Source organism: Epinephelus moara, chromosome 9 (genome assembly GCF_006386435.1).
Source record: "Epinephelus moara isolate mb chromosome 9, YSFRI_EMoa_1.0, whole genome shotgun sequence".
NCBI lineage: Eukaryota > Metazoa > Chordata > Actinopteri > Perciformes > Serranidae > Epinephelus > Epinephelus moara.
In genome coordinates this window covers 25,699,688-25,716,631 of record NC_065514.1, presented here as the reverse complement: position 1 = coordinate 25,716,631, position 16,944 = coordinate 25,699,688, and the positions used below count along the sequence as shown (strand labels likewise).

The window sequence follows — 16,944 nt, the reverse complement described above, 5'->3', positions numbered from 1 at the left end:
TTCTACGTGACTTGTTGCATGCATTTTAATGTAAAACACTCTATGTTTACTTGTGACTAAAAGTGTTATATTAATAAAATGTACTTACCTAATCAAGAGATTAAAATGCTTGCTTTTTCCATACACAATTTCATGTTTTGTGCTGAATAACAATGGTTTAAAAATGTCAGACAATCTGTGAGCTTTGTGCTTTAGGCCCCAAGACAGTACATAACGATAACACAAACACACAAGAGGTCACGCAAGTTGTCTCTGAAACATGAAAACGATCAAGGTATGTAAACAATTTGTAAAACAGAAGCTTCGGGAATCTTTAAAATCCTTAATGACACAGTAATTATAGGAATGTGCACATCACATTTGACACAGTAAAACCACAAAGTCCAGAGGAGGGTTTATAACAAGCACATGTCAGCTGTCAATAAACTTTATACTCTGCCTCAAACTGTTACTTTTTAACTCGGTTTAATGGAACGTTACAAAACAATAAACGCAAATTTGATATAAAAATGTAATTTACCTTGCTCAGCAGACACCTCAGAATCAGTAAACTCACAATGGCTACTTTTCAGAAGAGTGTAATTTTATAAATCTTCATTAAGAGAAAAAAAAACGCACACCCAACAGAGCAGGTGTGTAGGAAAATGAAACAAACTCTGCCTTTTTATAACAGAAGTGACAATTGATTTTATAAGACAGATCATTACCACAAACTTGATTGCTAAAGGTTTTTTGGACCCAGTTTACAGTCAATCCTGTTATGGAGAGCAAAATTTAATAAAGTGTTACAGGAAAAAATGAGGGAACCCACCGATAAACTTTACACAAAACTTTATTATACCAATACCATGTAAATAAAAGCACAAGATGGAAGCAGTCAGGAGGAGGAAGAACAACACAAAGTACAGTAAACTTTACAAAAGACTTACAAAAGAAGTTTCTGGCTTGTTTGCTAAAAAAGTTGCTGACAAGTTTTATCTTCAGTTTTTGGTGTAAAAATTAGGTTGACAATATGCACTAAAATTAATATCCGCAGGACACACTGTGCGATAATATGTATATATTTAGTATAAACCATATATAGCATTTCTGTTTAAAAGTCATCACTCTGTCAGCCTGAAAAAAACAAAAACAAAACTGTTGCCAGAAAGTATTACATTTAGATATGGCAGAGATATGCATGAGTGTTAAATAAACATCTTGAAACTCATAACATGAATAACTCCATTTAGGACAAAAATATACTCAGACTTCACACCTACTCTAGGAAAATAGTGCACAGCAATGGATTAGATAGAGTAGTAAAGGATAATAAGGAAATACCAAAGATACACCTATTTATTATACAAAATGTCCATATATTAAAATATAACACAACCATCTGCAGAGACAAACCTCAGCTGCATCTTATACACATCTGAAAGCACTCTGATTAGGATTTCTGACAGTCCAGCTATCGTCAAACACAAATCTTGAATCTGAATATCTGTCCCTGTCAGTCTGAACAGATCTCTATAAAATAATGTAAAACTGAAAAAGAACTGGAAACGTGCACCGTATTGCTCTGATCAGTCCTAGACTCTCAGGTACAGTATATAGCCATCAAACCTTTATTTATTCTGAGGTCGAGGTTAAAGTCCCCCTCCAGACACGTCTGTAAAAATACTCTACCATGATTACTATTTTGTTTAACATGGTTTTTCCCTCATAAAAGCACATCTTCTCTTTCTCCCTCATTGAAGAATTCTCAATCTGTGGAGAGTGTGGAGATAGGTGTGGCTGTGCGAAGCTACTGCTAGGTTAACCGCTTGAAGAGCAGCGTTCATCAAGACGGCTAACGTTAGCGTTAGAGGAAATGTCAGAGAGATTCAGCAGTACATGTTTCAGCCTCAGTCAGACCCAGACTCAGATGAGATGTCTGTCGTACACCAAACTCAGCCACTAGCAAACATTTTAGAATGGTCAGTGGAGTTAGCATCTTTTATTTATTTATGTTGTTTGTTAGCTTGTATATGGCAGTGGCTAACATAGGGTTAGTGGTCGTGAAACATACAATAATCTGCTACAATGTTACAGATTGTTCACATTGGTCCGGTTTAGATCTAAAAACTGCACACTCTACCATGTTTGCTGTCAAAACCTTTACTATACTAACTATGCTCTGTGTACTGATGAGTCCGCTCTGCACAGGAAGTCTGTTCCCCTTTCAATATGTGTTGCATATTAGACAGCAATTGACTTTCATACTAGTGACGTACCTAATCTACCTTGCCCAGGGTACATTTGAAACTCACATTTCCAGCACAGGAATGTGAAAACACCTCTCTAGTGACAAACTTTGCACAGATACAAGTCAGTATAGTCACGGTCAGACATTTTAGGGGAGATTAACAGATGAAAAACATATTTTTAAGTGGAGGGGGACTTTAAGGAAGCGACTCAGGATTCAGCAGGTGGATTAAACAGATTTACATGTACAGCTTTCTAGACAGGGGACAAACTTTTTTTGTGTTTGGCACTTGCAGCAGTTAAATTCCTTTGACCTGTCACGCCTTTCTCTGTGACTGATTTGTCCCAATCACCCTTCAATGATTGTTCAAACACAACTGATTACAGGCAGATCCCAGTTACAACTGCTGCGATACGATCCAGCTTGCTGCAGTCAAACTGCTATTAGAATAATTCTGAAACGCACCTTTCATAAGTCTAACTGCTTTAACGGATGCTTTCACCTCATCTGGCATTAGATCACAGGAGTCTTGGAAATGCATTTGACATCTTAACATCGTATTTTAGACTGGCTGATGAAAATGTTAATGGTTTCACTGCACACGCTGCACTGCAAACAATGTGTTAAATCCAGCATTATTTTTATTTTAAACTACTGATTTGTCACATCTCTGTGGCTAACAAAAATAACTGCAGAGCCAAAGAGTAAACCACAGCCAGTCTTTAAAAATAAACCTTTGAAATGCATTCATACTGGCCTACTTTACAGTCCACACTGATAATGTGCAGTTAACCTAGTAGTTCTGAATCCAAACTTACCTCTCATTCTTGAGATGTTAGTATTAAATACTAGTAGGCTCGGCTACTATGTTCCCTTAAAAAATCAAAACTATGTAAAGGCAGTCAAACAGAAGAAAATACAGTACAAAATACTACATCACTGAATGCAAATAACACCAGCAGGAGTCAAGAAAAATGTCTCTAATGTATCTTTTGTCAGAAGACTTCAGATTTGTCAGACGAGCACTTCAAGTCAGTCAAAACCTCCCTAATATTCCTCAATCACTGTGTGCAAACTGAACACCAGCCTATGAGTGATTAAGGCTGATGTTCAAACAGTGGCGACAGTAATGAAGTTGCCGCGTCACTGTCTGTGTGCTTTGTGTCGTGTGCTTGTGCAGTGATCAGATCTGATGGTGACCTGGCAGTCAGTCACCTGGTAAAAAGTGGAGCGGTGGTCACATGCAGTTGGCCACGTTGCTGGAGCCCTGGCCGACGTCCCTGATCTGGCTGACGTGAGATGAACAGACAGCCACTCCAGCTCCGGCACGGCAGTGTGACACTGAACCCACCAGCTCCCATCTAAAAAGCAAACATGTAAGTCATGACAAAATAGTAATAAGAAGACATACCAACAGTTCTGATGCAGCAGTGTTTTGGGCATTTTCATCTTTATTAGACAGAGTAGAGGAAGACTCAAGAGAAAGGAATACAACATGCAACAAAGGTCCCAAGGCTAAAGTCGAACCTGGGATGTTGCAGTAATGTGGCATGTGCTGTAAACACTTTGCTACTAATGTGCCCTATACAGCTGTATTTTTAAGCGTCTGTAACTGCAGAAAAAAATTATTACAATTGTGGCATTTATCATAAAAGATTTGTCACACAAGCTTCAAATGGGGACTGTTGTCGAGGGTACCATTAAGTAAATGGTAAAATGGACTGACTTTATATCTCAGGCAGGTGCTGGATCAGTAAAAAATAGAAATAAACATGAGGGAAGGTCAACACACTGTCGCTTCTGCAATTTATCAGCACATCTAATAGTGACGTTTTGAGCTAATGCTCTTCTTCAGACTTGAGGGAGCTACAGTGTGTGGACCTTTGTTTGTGTTATTAATAGCATTTTTCTATTCATAGCGACCACTCAAAGTACTTTAACACAAGCGCAGTTTACCTGTACACACACACATTCATACACTGAGGGCCAGGGCCACCATGCAAGGTGCCACCTGCCCACTGAAACTAATAAACATTAACAAGCACACACACACCAATAGCACAGTCATGCAGAGCATGGGGTTCAGTATCTTGCCCAGGGACATTTACTACAGACCTTCTGATTAGTAGACAACTGTTCTACCTCCTGAGCTGCAGCCTCAAGTCTCACCCCGTTTTTATTTGAAGACTGCACAGCAATCTCTCACCTAAAATATGTGATTTGTGTCTGTAGTTCAGTTCCAATGTGCAGTGTGCATATTCCAGGGTTTCTGTGATTTGTTTCTAAATAAGCGTTGTGTGGCAAATTTTTTCAAGTTGTCTGTGTTGCACTGGTCTTCCTCAGTCACTGTACTACCAAACTAGTACCAAATGCAGGTTGTTGTTAACCTCAGCTCATAAATATTTGTCAGAATACAGATCCCTGGTGCAGCTTAATACTGAACAAGTCCTCAAAAAGACTCATCTAATTATCAACAACTCCACGCATGTTCTCCATAACTACTTTAAGCTAAAGCCATCCGAAACTGCATGTATGCAAAACAAACAGGTTTTATTCCACAAGCAATCAGACTTGTAAACAGTCGCAGTAGGCGAGATGGTCATTTTGCATTGTGTATAGATTGATAAATATCCCTTCAAGTGCACTTTGAGGAACAAATCAAGTATTTTAAACTGCAGTGACATACATTATTAGCATTAAGAGAAGCAGTTGCTTTACAATACCAAAGAGCGACAGAGTATGGGAGATTCCTACTTTGAAAAAGGGCTGATAAATCATCCCAAACTCCACTTTAATACATTACAAACACATCACATCCAACAGCCCTTAATCCCATCCTCCTCACCTGTTCATTCGAGGCTCAAAAGCCTCCACTGTGTTCAGGTAGATGTTCCCATTGTGACCCCCGACTGCAAACACTCTTCCCATTACAGTGGCAACCCCGACTCCCCCACGCGGGGTGGTTAGCTCCGACACGTACTCCCAACGGTGCATTCTTGGGTCAAAGCGCTCTACAGAGCTCAGGGGTGAATTGTCATCAAAACCACCTTTAAGAAGGACGAGAGAGACAATTACTAAAAACAAGAAACGTGTCTCTCTTGGTTTTGTGACAAAAGCTCTAGGGTCAAACATGAACATGTACACAATCAGGTGTAACAACTGCTCACACTGAGTAGAATTATGATGTTGCAGATGAAGGGTGCAAAAGATTTTTATATCTCCATACTAAGCCACAGCTACTAACCAGGCAAAATGCCACAACAGACATTTTAATGAACCTTGAATGACTCTTCAAATTCAAGTTGTACAATAAAAGTCTCATCCTCACACTCTGTAAATCAGTTACCACATAGCTTTACAAAACATGAACTTTTGTCTTTCCTGATTCACGCATTTGTGTGTAAAATTGCAGGGTGTGTATCTCTGAGGCATGTGACCTGGGTGTATGAAACAAATTTCAGAGGAAGAGGAAAAAACCCCAGGAAAACAATGACAAACAGCGTCAATCAAGTCACTGCAGTACAGGAAAATGTGGACGAAATACATGTTGGAACTGACGTATATGCTTCCAACGAAATTATCATAATCAATAAAGTGATCAGATCCGAAAAGATGAATATTTCAAATGTTTGGAATCCAACTTAATTTATTCATTCCTCTCACCCACTACGTAGAGGCAGCCATTGAGTTTGCTGACTCCATTTCCAGCTCGCCGCTGGCCCATCTCGCTGACCTCAGTCCACTTGTTAAGATGCGGGTTAAACCGTTCCACGCTGGACAGTGAGGCCACACCATCGTTGCCTCCCACTGCGTACACAAAACTCTGGCAAGGAGAGGGTATAAAGAAGTGAAGTCCAGGGCATATTTCAATCATCAGTCACAAGTGACTGGCTTTCTCTACAGCGGGGCATCAACAAATGGCGGAGCGCGGTTCGGATGCAGACAGAATGACGTTTTCTGCTTATCTGGGACCAATTTCTGATAAATGGAGGAGAAAAATTAATAATATTTAAAGAGCAATGGGTTTTTTTTTCAGACGGTCATGGCTATAGGCTGCATTCACAGCTAATCCAGTTAATACAGCAATAGTTTCACTCACTTGAGCCAATCAAATTGATAATTTACCGTGCTTACACGGTTCGCTATAGCAAGAAAAACTGCATAAGAGAGATGACAGCATGAAGGAGGGGTAGGCTACAGGACATAAGGACATAGATTTGGATCATTGCTGAGAGGACATTTTAGTCACTGGACCTCTTTGGATTTTAATCTAGACCCCTGAGTCCTACCCCCAATGCCACAGATCCCACTCCTCCTCTGGGTGTGTTCATCGGCGCCACAGCACTCCAGCAGTCACTTTCAATGTCATAACGCTCCACATCGTTGAAGCAGGAGTTGTCATCCAGACCTCCAATGGCATAGATAGGACCACCAAGAGCTGCCAGGGCTATACCCCTCCTGGGAAACACATACACCCTTGCTCAAAGCAGTGCTTCTGCTATTTACCTAATACTCTAAGTACAGCAAATACACATGGTATAGTAAATGGTTCACTGGAAGAAATGTATGTTAAGGCATCAATCTGTCCTGTTCCTGAGCATGTAAGGGCTGAAAAAGCAACATTTCCTTTGATCTAAATTTAGGATTAATAAATCAACAGCTATTGGAGTGTAACAGTATGAATGATTTTTAGGCTTTGTATATAATCATTACACTCCATATTTTAAATTACTTTGTCCATCTTAGTGGATTTGGCTGCCCAGATAATCATACTGCCTCTTTTTTAATCATTTTAGTGTGTAAAAGGCACTGGGTTAGGACGGCCAAAATGGAGAGGAAAAGCAGCACTTTTTAATTAAGCCATCTTAATGCAATAGCACCCTTTCCCAAAATGTAAGCCAATGGAGAAAAGTCCCATTCACATTCAGTATACTGAGGTGTCTGTGTACCTCTTGGTGTTCATGGAGGCTTTCATCATCCACTTGTTGGTGAGGGGGTCAAACATCTCCATGTTGCCTAAGTGTTCGTTACCATCATGGCCCCCAACAGCGTAAACCTTCCCTGAGGAAACCAACATCAAAAAGATATGAAGTGCAGTCTTTATGATCATGTGACCAGTCTAGTGATTACAAATGGGTATAAAATAATTAAGGCTTTTTTTGGACTGGTGACAAGTAATGTTTTTACATAGATATACAATATGTTTTCAGTTGGTATGTTGTAATGTATACTGCATCTGCTTTTAGGTACACCTATAATCTAAACATTTCATTTTCTAAATTATCTCGACAAAACTCAAATATCACTACTCCAAAACAGTTTGAACAAAAATCAAACATTATAATCTTCATGAAAGTAACATTTGCTGCACAACTGTTTTATTAGACTGCATTAGTTTTAGCTCAGTGTACCTAATAAACTGGTGTAAAATATGTCCTAGAGTTTCCCTGTGCTCTCCACTTTCCAAACCCCAACTGTCCCTGCCCTGGCATTTGCTTTCTGTAGCTTCATTATATATAACCACTCTTACCTCCCACAGATATTACACCCACATGACGCCGTCTGCTGTTCATTTCAGGACCAAAGAACCAGCTGTTCTTGGTGATGGAGTAGCACTCGATGCTGCGAAATGGGTCACCGGAACCCCCGCGGCCACCCACGCAGAACAAAACCCCTGAGGGAATGGCAGAAAAGAAAAAAACGTTGGCACAGTGAGGAACATAACATCATACTTTATGCTCACAGCACATCAGGTCATCACATTTTTTTTTTTTTCAAAGACAAAATATATTAAGAAAATGGGACAAAAACTTTATATAAAAAAAGATGTTATATATTTTTGTAGCTTTTCTTATGTTATGGAGAGACTACTAGAAAGGCATTCAGCTTCACTCAATGTTTTTTTAAGATGATAAGAAAAGCTGCTGCATATTACTACAAATGCCATAAAATCAGCAGTTACATGTTGAAAGCCAAACAACCCCATATAAGTATTACCTGCAGTGTGTTTCCGGGGTATGGTGCGGACTGAATACTCAAAGTCCAGCACCACCTTGTTGCTGAGGTGGAGGTGGTAGTTCCTGGCTTCGTCCATCAGGTTGCGACAACTCAGGTTGCCTTTGATCATGTCATCCTTGGCCACTGTTCCCGTCAGGAACTCAACAGGAAGCAGGGGGAGGCGCACCTGAAGGAGAGAGCAGCATACACATTGTATTGTGGTTGTAAAAGTGGTTACACAAATCTGTGAACACATATGTAACACAATTTTACACACAGTTATGTTGCTAACCCTTCAGGTCATCAGTTAAATGGGTCATAAAGTCTAACTTCACTAGAACAAACAGAGGTACTTCCAGACACAAATACAGAATTTCTGGAGATATTAAATTTACCCAAACCACACCCTATGGTACCCTTCAGCTATGCACTCTCTAACCTGAGACATGATCTGGTCCAGCCAGGCCTCGTGGTGCTGTGGGTTTGCTTTCAGCCATTTCACTGCTGCATTGTACACCTGTGTCTCTGAGTGGATATTGAGCTCGCTGGAGGACAATAATGTGCGCAAGTGCTGGGGAGACACACATGTAAAGTCCTCACACTCCACTACCTCAGTGAAGTGTTCGCAGGCATATCGGTCGGCCATGTCCATCAGGTCCACGCGATTGTGGCTCTCAGCGAAGGTGCGAACTGCCAGGCAGTTGGTGGGGTGAAAGTGGGCCTTCATGTACTCACAGCAGGCTCTCGCCACCAACTCCACCTGATAGATTGAAAGCATTTTACAGATTATCTTAATGTATTAAAAAAATAAGTTCTGTATACAAATTGTCAGAACATTTTGAATTGCTAAATAAGGGTTTAAGCATCACAGCACTTTTGATTGAAAATTCACAACCCCTTAGTCCATGTAAAATAAAGAGAACAAAATGCCTGCGCAGCTTGTTGACTTACATAGTATTTGTGTTTCTTTACCTGGAGGATGCAGGCAGCATAAAGCAGAGGCTGGACATTGTCCACAGTTAATGTGAGCTTGGAGGAGTAGGCAAAATGCACCAGGTCCTGGATGGCATCACCATCAAAGTCCTTGATCTCTATCAGTTCCTGCTTAGCCTCAGACATCTCTGACAGGAACATGGCCCTGAGGGAAGAAATGGCCACTTAGACAAAAGCAACGAGAAATACCTTCTGCAAAAACATACAAACATTACAATATTCAGTCTCTGTGGGGTTTTTTCATTACACTGGAACCTTATGTTCAGGCACAGATTACAGACAGGTCTTTGTTGCTTAATTTCTGTATGTTTAGTCCAAGCAAACGTCCATCAAGCATGTAATACGTAAGGAATAATAATGTCATGCTGCATATTACATGACCACTTACTGAGGAAATCAATCATTTTACATAAAAAATGCTTTTAAAATGATTTTAATGATTAAAAGATAAATGATAAATGATGATAAATCATTATAGAGACTGGGTGTCCACTAGTTAAAAAAACTCAAATTGGTCTTTGCTATACTTAAAATATCATTATAGGCCTAATTCTTAAAAAAATAAATAAAAAAAAGAACCATACCTGAAGTAAGGGATCACACAAGCCAGCACTAGCTTGTGGCATGGTATCAACCTACTGCCAACCTACAAAAAGAGACAAACACAAAATACATGTTTAACAACTCAAACCTATATGCAGCATTAATAAGTTCAGTGATTATTCATTTCCACAGTATGATTGTTCAGGCAGAGAACTGTAATTGTGGCAGCTGTTTAGGGATTGAAAATAAGTCAAAACTAACAACCACACTCTTTGATTAATATGGCTCACATCTCTAAAATATCCTTTGTGAAATCCCAACCTTTAAGCCGACATTACTGAAAAACATAAACAAAGACCAGCTGAGATATAAATAGCGCGGACAGAGCGACCTACCTTCAGCGTGACGTCACAGAGCTCTCCTACTTCATAGAAATGCCTGAGGGAGTTATGGAAGTCCTTCCAAGCCTCATGAGCCTCAAAGATGAATGACCCATCAGGCTCACAGTCAGCTTTCGATGCCCTGTTTCCAGGCCGCTTCTCCTTGGGCTTCAGCTGCTTGGCATGGTCTGGCACCACATCCCCTGGTGCCATAGCTGGCTACAGGTAATAACACCTGTAAGACAGATGAGACTGTTTCAAATCTGACAGAAAGAATTGCATCTCATCTGTGAAGGTTTGGCTTCTTTTCTCAGTTGTATATGGCTGTTAATTTGATAGGGTTTTAACGTGTTGGTCACAAAAAGGAATTTAAAGATGTATTCAGTTTTGTAACTTGCAATTGGTATTTTTATAGAGTAGTTTTATAGAGTAAACAAATAACTCAGAAATTGAAAAAAGAAATCAACAGATTTATTGATAATAACCCAATACAATTACATGGATAGCCTGTGAACAAATTAATGAATTACAGACTAATCGCCCATCCCTTGCAATAAGTAGGCCAAATTTACACTGCCATGTACTGCATCATGTTGAAAAACCTTGTAGTCTAGAATAGAAATCGCAGCTCGGTGCACTGCAAATAACATTCTACAGGCTTCAATAGGACACAAAAGGGAAATTAGTGGTAGGGGGACACTGCCTGCCAGCTGAGCAAGTTTGGTCAGTATTCCTCCCCCTTTCAGTGTCACTTCCCCTTTACTCATTCAGCAGAGACTGGAGCCAAATGTGAAAAAAACAGCACAAGCAGATTCCTCCGAGCTAACAAGGCACACCATGTAGAAAATACTGTGCAATCAAACTCGTAAAAATTCCTACCTATTGTTGAATCTGATGAAAAATCTTCACAGTTGATGTGTCACAGAGAAACTAAGAGCAGACAGCCAGAGGCCAAAGCTCCTCCCACACCTTACAGATGATGCACTGTCTCTCTTTAAAGCTATGTCTGAATAGACTCAGTGTATCGCCCGCTCATCACTAGTCCTCTCAGCTATAAGAGCAGAAACATCAAGTCCCATCATATGCACTAGTGATCAAAGGCTCTCTCTCTCGAAGTCTGCTCTACTTTGTAGGCTCTTGGGTAAGCTTTATCTTTGAAACCACACGTAGGGACTTTGTTAGATCCACTTATTTCAACGACAAGATTCAAGAACGCTTTCATGGCCTTAAGATGATAACATCGTCAGGTTGTATTATTTATGAGGAATGAGATCGTCAATAATTTAACAAGAGATGTATTGCAAAACTCCACTCCACAGTTCAAACTGAAAAACAGTATGTGCCACCAACGACCTTTTTTGTTTAAAGTTCAAACATATTTTTCTATGCATCCGCATCTGTGAACAAAATGCTCTCCCACAAAGCAACTAATACACCAAATTAGGTACAAAGATACACAAAAGACGGGTGTGCACTCATGTGGACCTACTGTTGTCATGTCAAATTACTTAACCCACTTGTCTTGGAGCACACAGCAACTACACTTAATGCTTCCTTAGTTTTGCCTTTGATCAGAGCATTGTGACTAATTACAGAGCTAATGAGCCCGCTTCCTGCACACTGAATTTACATATTTTCCTCTCAACCTTTTAAGAGATTGAGGGTGAAGGAGATTGTGGTAGACTGATAAATGCCAAGCATATTTCTTATGCAGACATCTGAGAAAGCATTTCACATTTATTTCACCTTTTGTGTTGTAATTCTCCTGATTACATGTCACTCATGCACTTTTTATTATCTGATCTTTGCACTTTGAATGCATTGCTTATCAGATCACACAGGCAGCTCACAGATTTGCTTTGCACCTATCGATACCTACTTGGTAGATAATGCTATGTATTAAAGTAGTGCATCTTCAATCCTACCTAGCCAAACAAGCCCTAAATGCCCTATTATGTGTACTCATGTATAGAAATGTGTAGGCTACCTTTTTTTCTTACACATGCCCAAAATTTACAATAAGGTGAACCAAATGCAGCAAGGATGCTCTGACAGCTACTCATGGACAAGAAAATATCAAGAGATAATGGATGCAAATATCTAAGATAACAGCTATAACATTACTGCAAATGTCACACACCTTGCTAATTAGCTCTTTAGTGCAAACTAAAGCTAACACCTTTAGATGCCATGTAAATTTATTTTTGACCTGTCATACTTTTTGGGTATGATACCAAAACATACTCATATTGATCGCAGCAAGGTTAGGACATAAAATCGGGCACAACAGTTGACAAACGTTGACATAAAATCTGAGAAATCAAACATAACCATAGGTCCAACACTTTGTGAAGATGAGCTCTGGTTATTAAGGGGTTATAGTAACGTTAGTTCATACAGCCGCATACCGTGTTAACCGTGTTGTTAACGTTGAACCAGATTTCTCTCTCAAACCACACAAAACATAGCGCTACGACTCAAAACAACAATACAAGCTATTAAACGTCGCTATAGTGATACGAAGTCAACGTTAACGGTTAAGGTTAGCTTCTTTGCTAACATCGACTAGCAGGTAGACTAGCATCCGCTCGCGAGCTAACGTTAGCTGACAGGGAACGGGAAGGATTTAACCTGGTGTTTAGCGAAAATAATAAACCTAAAATACCACAAATGACTGTAACACACTGTATAATCGTTGCGTTAAGTCAAAAAATATCTACCTCATGTCGCAGCAAGAATTAAGATGCCAGTTTCATTGAGCGAAGTGTTTGGCATTGGCACGTTTTGTTGTGATTCCAGGTGCTTCATGGGTATTGTAGTTTTTACGGTATTACCTGAACAACAGCTGAGGGAACTAAATATAACGCACATGAAACGTCCCAAGCTAAATAAAGGCAGCCAGTTTCAAGCTAGTCACTTATTTTGAAAGCTGAGCAGTGTGACAGCTTGAAATATCAAAGTGTAACACACTGTCCAAAATATTTAGACAGAGGGCATGCAGTAATGGTGATATGAACCCACGCAAAAATAAATGATAATCAGGCACCTGTCTCTTCTCTCTGAGATCTCTGGTAATGTCTTTGCCAAAGTTGATTTACCTTTCACTTCATGATTTAACTGCAGCCATTTATTTCCAATACATCCCCTCAAACAGTTATGGCAGTTAGACACATAAATAGTGTCACACTCTTTGGTTGTGATTGAATTATTGTTCACTACCAGTATATAACACTGACATGTTCAAAATAAGGCACTAAACTGAGTAATGTGCAAAGTAAGGAACTGTTGGACTGTAATTACAATTGTTTTATAACTAAATTGGCCAATTAAAGGTGGAGTCTGTGATTCTGGTGAAAGATTGTTGATATCTGAACTCAGTACCCCAAGTAAAACACCTCTTACTGCCACTGCTCCTTCAGAAGCTCTGATAATATCTACAGTGTTATCTGCACTGTCACGGTGCAGCTTGGCTTCATTGAGCAGCTTTTCTCATGGGCAAGGACGTGGAAGAGCGAGAGTAGTTGGCACAGTGTTGTTAGAGCCAGGGCTGTTTTATTAACGCACACATGGAACAGACAGTTAGCAGATCACAAGGGGGCAGTCGCAGAATTTGACAAAAAGTGTATTGGATTAGAATCGCTGACTGCACCTTTAAATCTTTTCTAGAATTATACATTAACATCACCTTTGCATCCTGATTTGAGTTTTATTAAAGGTACATCAGTGCAGTGTCTGCATATTTGTGCTGTAAACACCAAACATAAATATTGAAAACAGATTATTAATATGGGCAGATTTTATAATCATACATGTAGATGAAATTCTAAATCAATTTACATCCATGTCTGTGAAAACATAGATGCTACACACACATCTTCCCTGTGGCAGCACAGAAGATCTATACAATCAGCATAGTTTCAAAGTGGACACCCAAGATTAGTGTCGCTAATTCAGTATCTAACCAAATGTCTCCCCTTCTGCTCCTGATATAGGATGTTGAATAGTCGCCAGAAGAGAGTTTTTTGCAGAGCATTATGATGTCACAATGAAGCTGATCTCTGGCCTTTTTGATAAAAAATGTCATCACTTAATCGTTTTATTCTATTAGACATTTGTGTAAAATATTTGTCATAATTAACGTATGAATTCCTGAGCCAAAAACATGTTTTGTGAGGTCACAATGACCTTTGACCTTCATCTGCCAAAGTCTAATCAGTTCAATCAGTCCAAGAGGATGTTTGTGCCAAATTTGCGTAAACTCCCTCATAGTCTCGCCACCAGACAATCAGAGATCTCCACCTTCTGATTTAGTTAAGCAAAGCATCTAAAGACTGACTTGTGAGTTTAACTCCCTCAAGGCCTTCTTGAAATATCACATTCACAAAATAATTCGGACGCAATGTCACAGTGACCTTTTGCCACCAAATTCTTATCTGCTCATCTTTGAATCCAAGTTGAAGTTTGTGCCAAAGTTGAAGAAATTCCGTTCTGTTCTTGAGATATCATGTTCATGAGAATGGGATTGACGGATAGACGGACAACCCAAAAACATAATGCCTGCACAGAGGCATGAAAAAAAAAAAATCTATATAGCTACAAAACACTGTACTGTTGGTGAGGTCCAGGCACATAGACATGAAACAGACATGCCTAAAATATAACAATTTGTAAGAAGGAATCACAGCAAGGTAAAAAAAAAGGTTTGTGTAAATCTTAACCCTGTGTTTTATACATATATTATGACTATATTTGGATGGGATCACATTAGAACAAAGATTTGGCACAAAATTCAGATATCTGCAGAGTTTAAAGGTAAAGGTTTACACTCTGTCAGTGCCTGTTGTCTAATATACACCTTAACTAGGGGCATGTTCTCAGACAAATGGTAATACTCTATTCATCTTTGGAAAGGGAAACTAAAGCTGTCCAAACTATACTATTATAGCTAATTTTCTTGTAATATGAACTATGACCAATGTGAGGTCATTTATCAGCTGGAGAGAATCAGTCAGCTTTTGTAAGAGGGAGTAAGAGCCGCAGCATAACCAGAGCAAAATAAGATAGCATACAGAAACCTTTACACAATAATTATCAAAGTTTATTTCAGAACAGTGTGAATACATGCAGTTCATCTGCTGAGAACAATACATTAATAAACTATCCATGTTTTCCAAGATTCTTGAAGGATGTACAATAATATATGACATTGTTTGTGATGGCCATCGGATGGCCAGCGCGAGGCAAATATAACACTATGTCCATGTGTCCTACTTGTGCTGCTTCTTCTTTTTCAGGAGTGCATCCCGTAGAGCAATCTGTAGAGGAAAATCAAAATATTTTCAGTTGAACTTTGTATTCAATAAAATCAATGTATCCACAGTAAAATACAGTAGCTATTTCCAACAGGTGTGACATACCTGTTTCTCTCTAAAGGAGCGTTTGCCTTTGGTTCTGACATTCTGACTGTGTCTCATCATCATGAAGTTCTTCGTCCTCCTCTTCTCCTTGTTGCTGGTGCTGGCATGTGGGTTCAGCTTGGTCCGCTTCCTGACAAACTCTTTCCGGTCGGTACGTCCCGCCTGGAAAATCAAATTCATCATTAGAGCTGAAACAGATAGTTGATTAATAAACTGTTTGATCAACTGATTATCAAAAACTATTTTAATCATCAACAATACAAAGAAATCATCTGATTTTCGAGACCAAACATTTAATCAAGAAAATAATCAGCAGGCTTATAGATAATAGAAACAATAGATATTTGCAGCCCTACACATCAGTACTTGCTGTCACCAGTACACAGACTGTCCATGAATGACTTTCCAGAGTCAGCAGTGTTGCAGCCGTATAAAACCACCATGATTTCACTGGACATGTGACTCTAAGAACAGTTCAAATCCTTCTATAGTGAGCATAAGGTTTTACCATTGCTGTTGCCAGGCGTGTTTCCTTGTCTGCTTTTGGTTTCTTATGCAGTTTCTCAATATTCCTCAACGTCAGCAGCTCCCCTCTGAAAGGTTTGGAAACAAATAACACAAAAAAACCTCAGTGTGATCATCTATCAAAAGCAACAATCACAAAAAATATTCTGAAGACAACTTCCTCTTTGTAAATGATGTAACTCTTTAAGCTCCATGTTCAAATAGTTTTCCAACCTGTTGTCGTCCTCATCATCAAGTTCCACATTTTTCCTCTTCTGGCCCTTGCCCGGTGCAGCGTTGACCTCCTTGGCCAGCTGGACCAGACGGATCTTCTTGAAGTCATCTTGAGTGAGCAGTCTGCTGCCACTGACCGCCGCTGCTTTGGCTTTTCTTTCCTCGACTGGCATATTCTGAAGTTTCTCGGCCTTATGCAAACACACACATAACTCTCATATTAAAACAAAAACATAATTAATTATCCACATTTTAATAAGCTGTGTGATTTTATACTCACCACTTCTGTCGTGTCTTCATCAGACGAGTGGTGAACATCCACCCACTCCCCATCTTCATCATCATCACTAATACTGGCACTCTCCCATCCATCTGTTGTACAATATTAAAAACACACTTTAGACTAATATTGACTTTCTGTATACACATATACACAAAGCTACGGCTAGGTATCGTTTAAAAAAAACATACGATACCATCATGAACACCAGGACCCTTTAAAGGGACAGTGCACCCAAAAATGCAACCATTATCTACTCACCCATATGCCGAGGGAGGCTCAGGTGAAGTTTTAGGGTCCTCACATCCCTTGCGGAGATCCAAGGGGAGAGGGGGTAGCAACACAACTCCACCTAATGGAGGCTTA

At 39.6% G+C, this 16,944-nt stretch overlaps 2 protein-coding genes across 4 annotated transcripts in view; both read right to left on the bottom strand.

Moving 5' to 3' along the window:
• Positions 1 to 820: 820 nt before the first annotated feature.
• On the bottom strand, positions 821 to 12,961 carry klhl8 (kelch-like family member 8). Of its 3 annotated transcripts, none has more exons than XM_050053510.1 (12): positions 12,864 to 12,961; positions 10,159 to 10,378; positions 9,805 to 9,866; positions 9,179 to 9,365; positions 8,667 to 8,987; positions 8,228 to 8,414; positions 7,761 to 7,904; positions 7,180 to 7,291; positions 6,520 to 6,688; positions 5,894 to 6,053; positions 5,076 to 5,277; positions 821 to 3,591 (listed from the first exon to the last, which is right to left on the bottom strand). In XM_050053510.1, the coding sequence occupies exons 2-12, from the start codon at positions 10,354 to 10,356 to the stop codon at positions 3,468 to 3,470; spliced, it is 1,866 nt and encodes a 621-aa protein (XP_049909467.1). In that variant the 5' UTR covers positions 10,357 to 10,378; positions 12,864 to 12,961; the 3' UTR covers positions 821 to 3,467. The 3 variants fall into 3 exon arrangements, with proteins under 3 accessions (XP_049909467.1, XP_049909466.1, XP_049909468.1); XM_050053509.1 differs by lacking the exon at positions 12,864 to 12,961 and adding an exon at positions 11,023 to 12,792; XM_050053511.1 differs by lacking the exon at positions 12,864 to 12,961 and adding an exon at positions 11,023 to 12,789 and having other exon boundaries at positions 9,200 to 9,365.
• A 2,258-nt stretch (positions 12,962 to 15,219) lies between these two features.
• sdad1 (SDA1 domain containing 1) overlaps positions 15,220 to 16,944 on the bottom strand; it is a 7,407-nt gene continuing 5,682 nt past the window's right edge. The window contains exons 18-22 of the mRNA XM_050053659.1: positions 16,579 to 16,670; positions 16,299 to 16,489; positions 16,069 to 16,153; positions 15,561 to 15,722; positions 15,220 to 15,458 (exon numbers count right to left, since the gene is read on the bottom strand). Coding sequence (XP_049909616.1) covers positions 15,411 to 15,458; positions 15,561 to 15,722; positions 16,069 to 16,153; positions 16,299 to 16,489; positions 16,579 to 16,670 — 578 coding nt within the window. The 3' untranslated portion in view covers positions 15,220 to 15,410. The remainder of the gene's footprint in view (positions 15,459 to 15,560; positions 15,723 to 16,068; positions 16,154 to 16,298; positions 16,490 to 16,578; positions 16,671 to 16,944) is intronic.

Excerpts from the sequence above, each read along its gene's own strand:
- klhl8 (XM_050053510.1), bottom strand. The coding sequence starts at position 10,356 with ATGGCACCAGGGGATGTGGTGCCAGACCATGCCAAGCAGCTGAAGCCC. Across the intron at positions 6,054-6,519 it reads TGGGATCTGTGGCATTGGGG|AGTTTTGTGTACGCAGTGGG; the intron begins GTAGGACTCAGG and ends TCTCCTTGCCAG. Across the intron at positions 5,278-5,893 it reads TGGCTGCCTCTACGTAGTGG|GTGGTTTTGATGACAATTCA; the intron begins GTGAGAGGAATG and ends TCCTTCTTAAAG.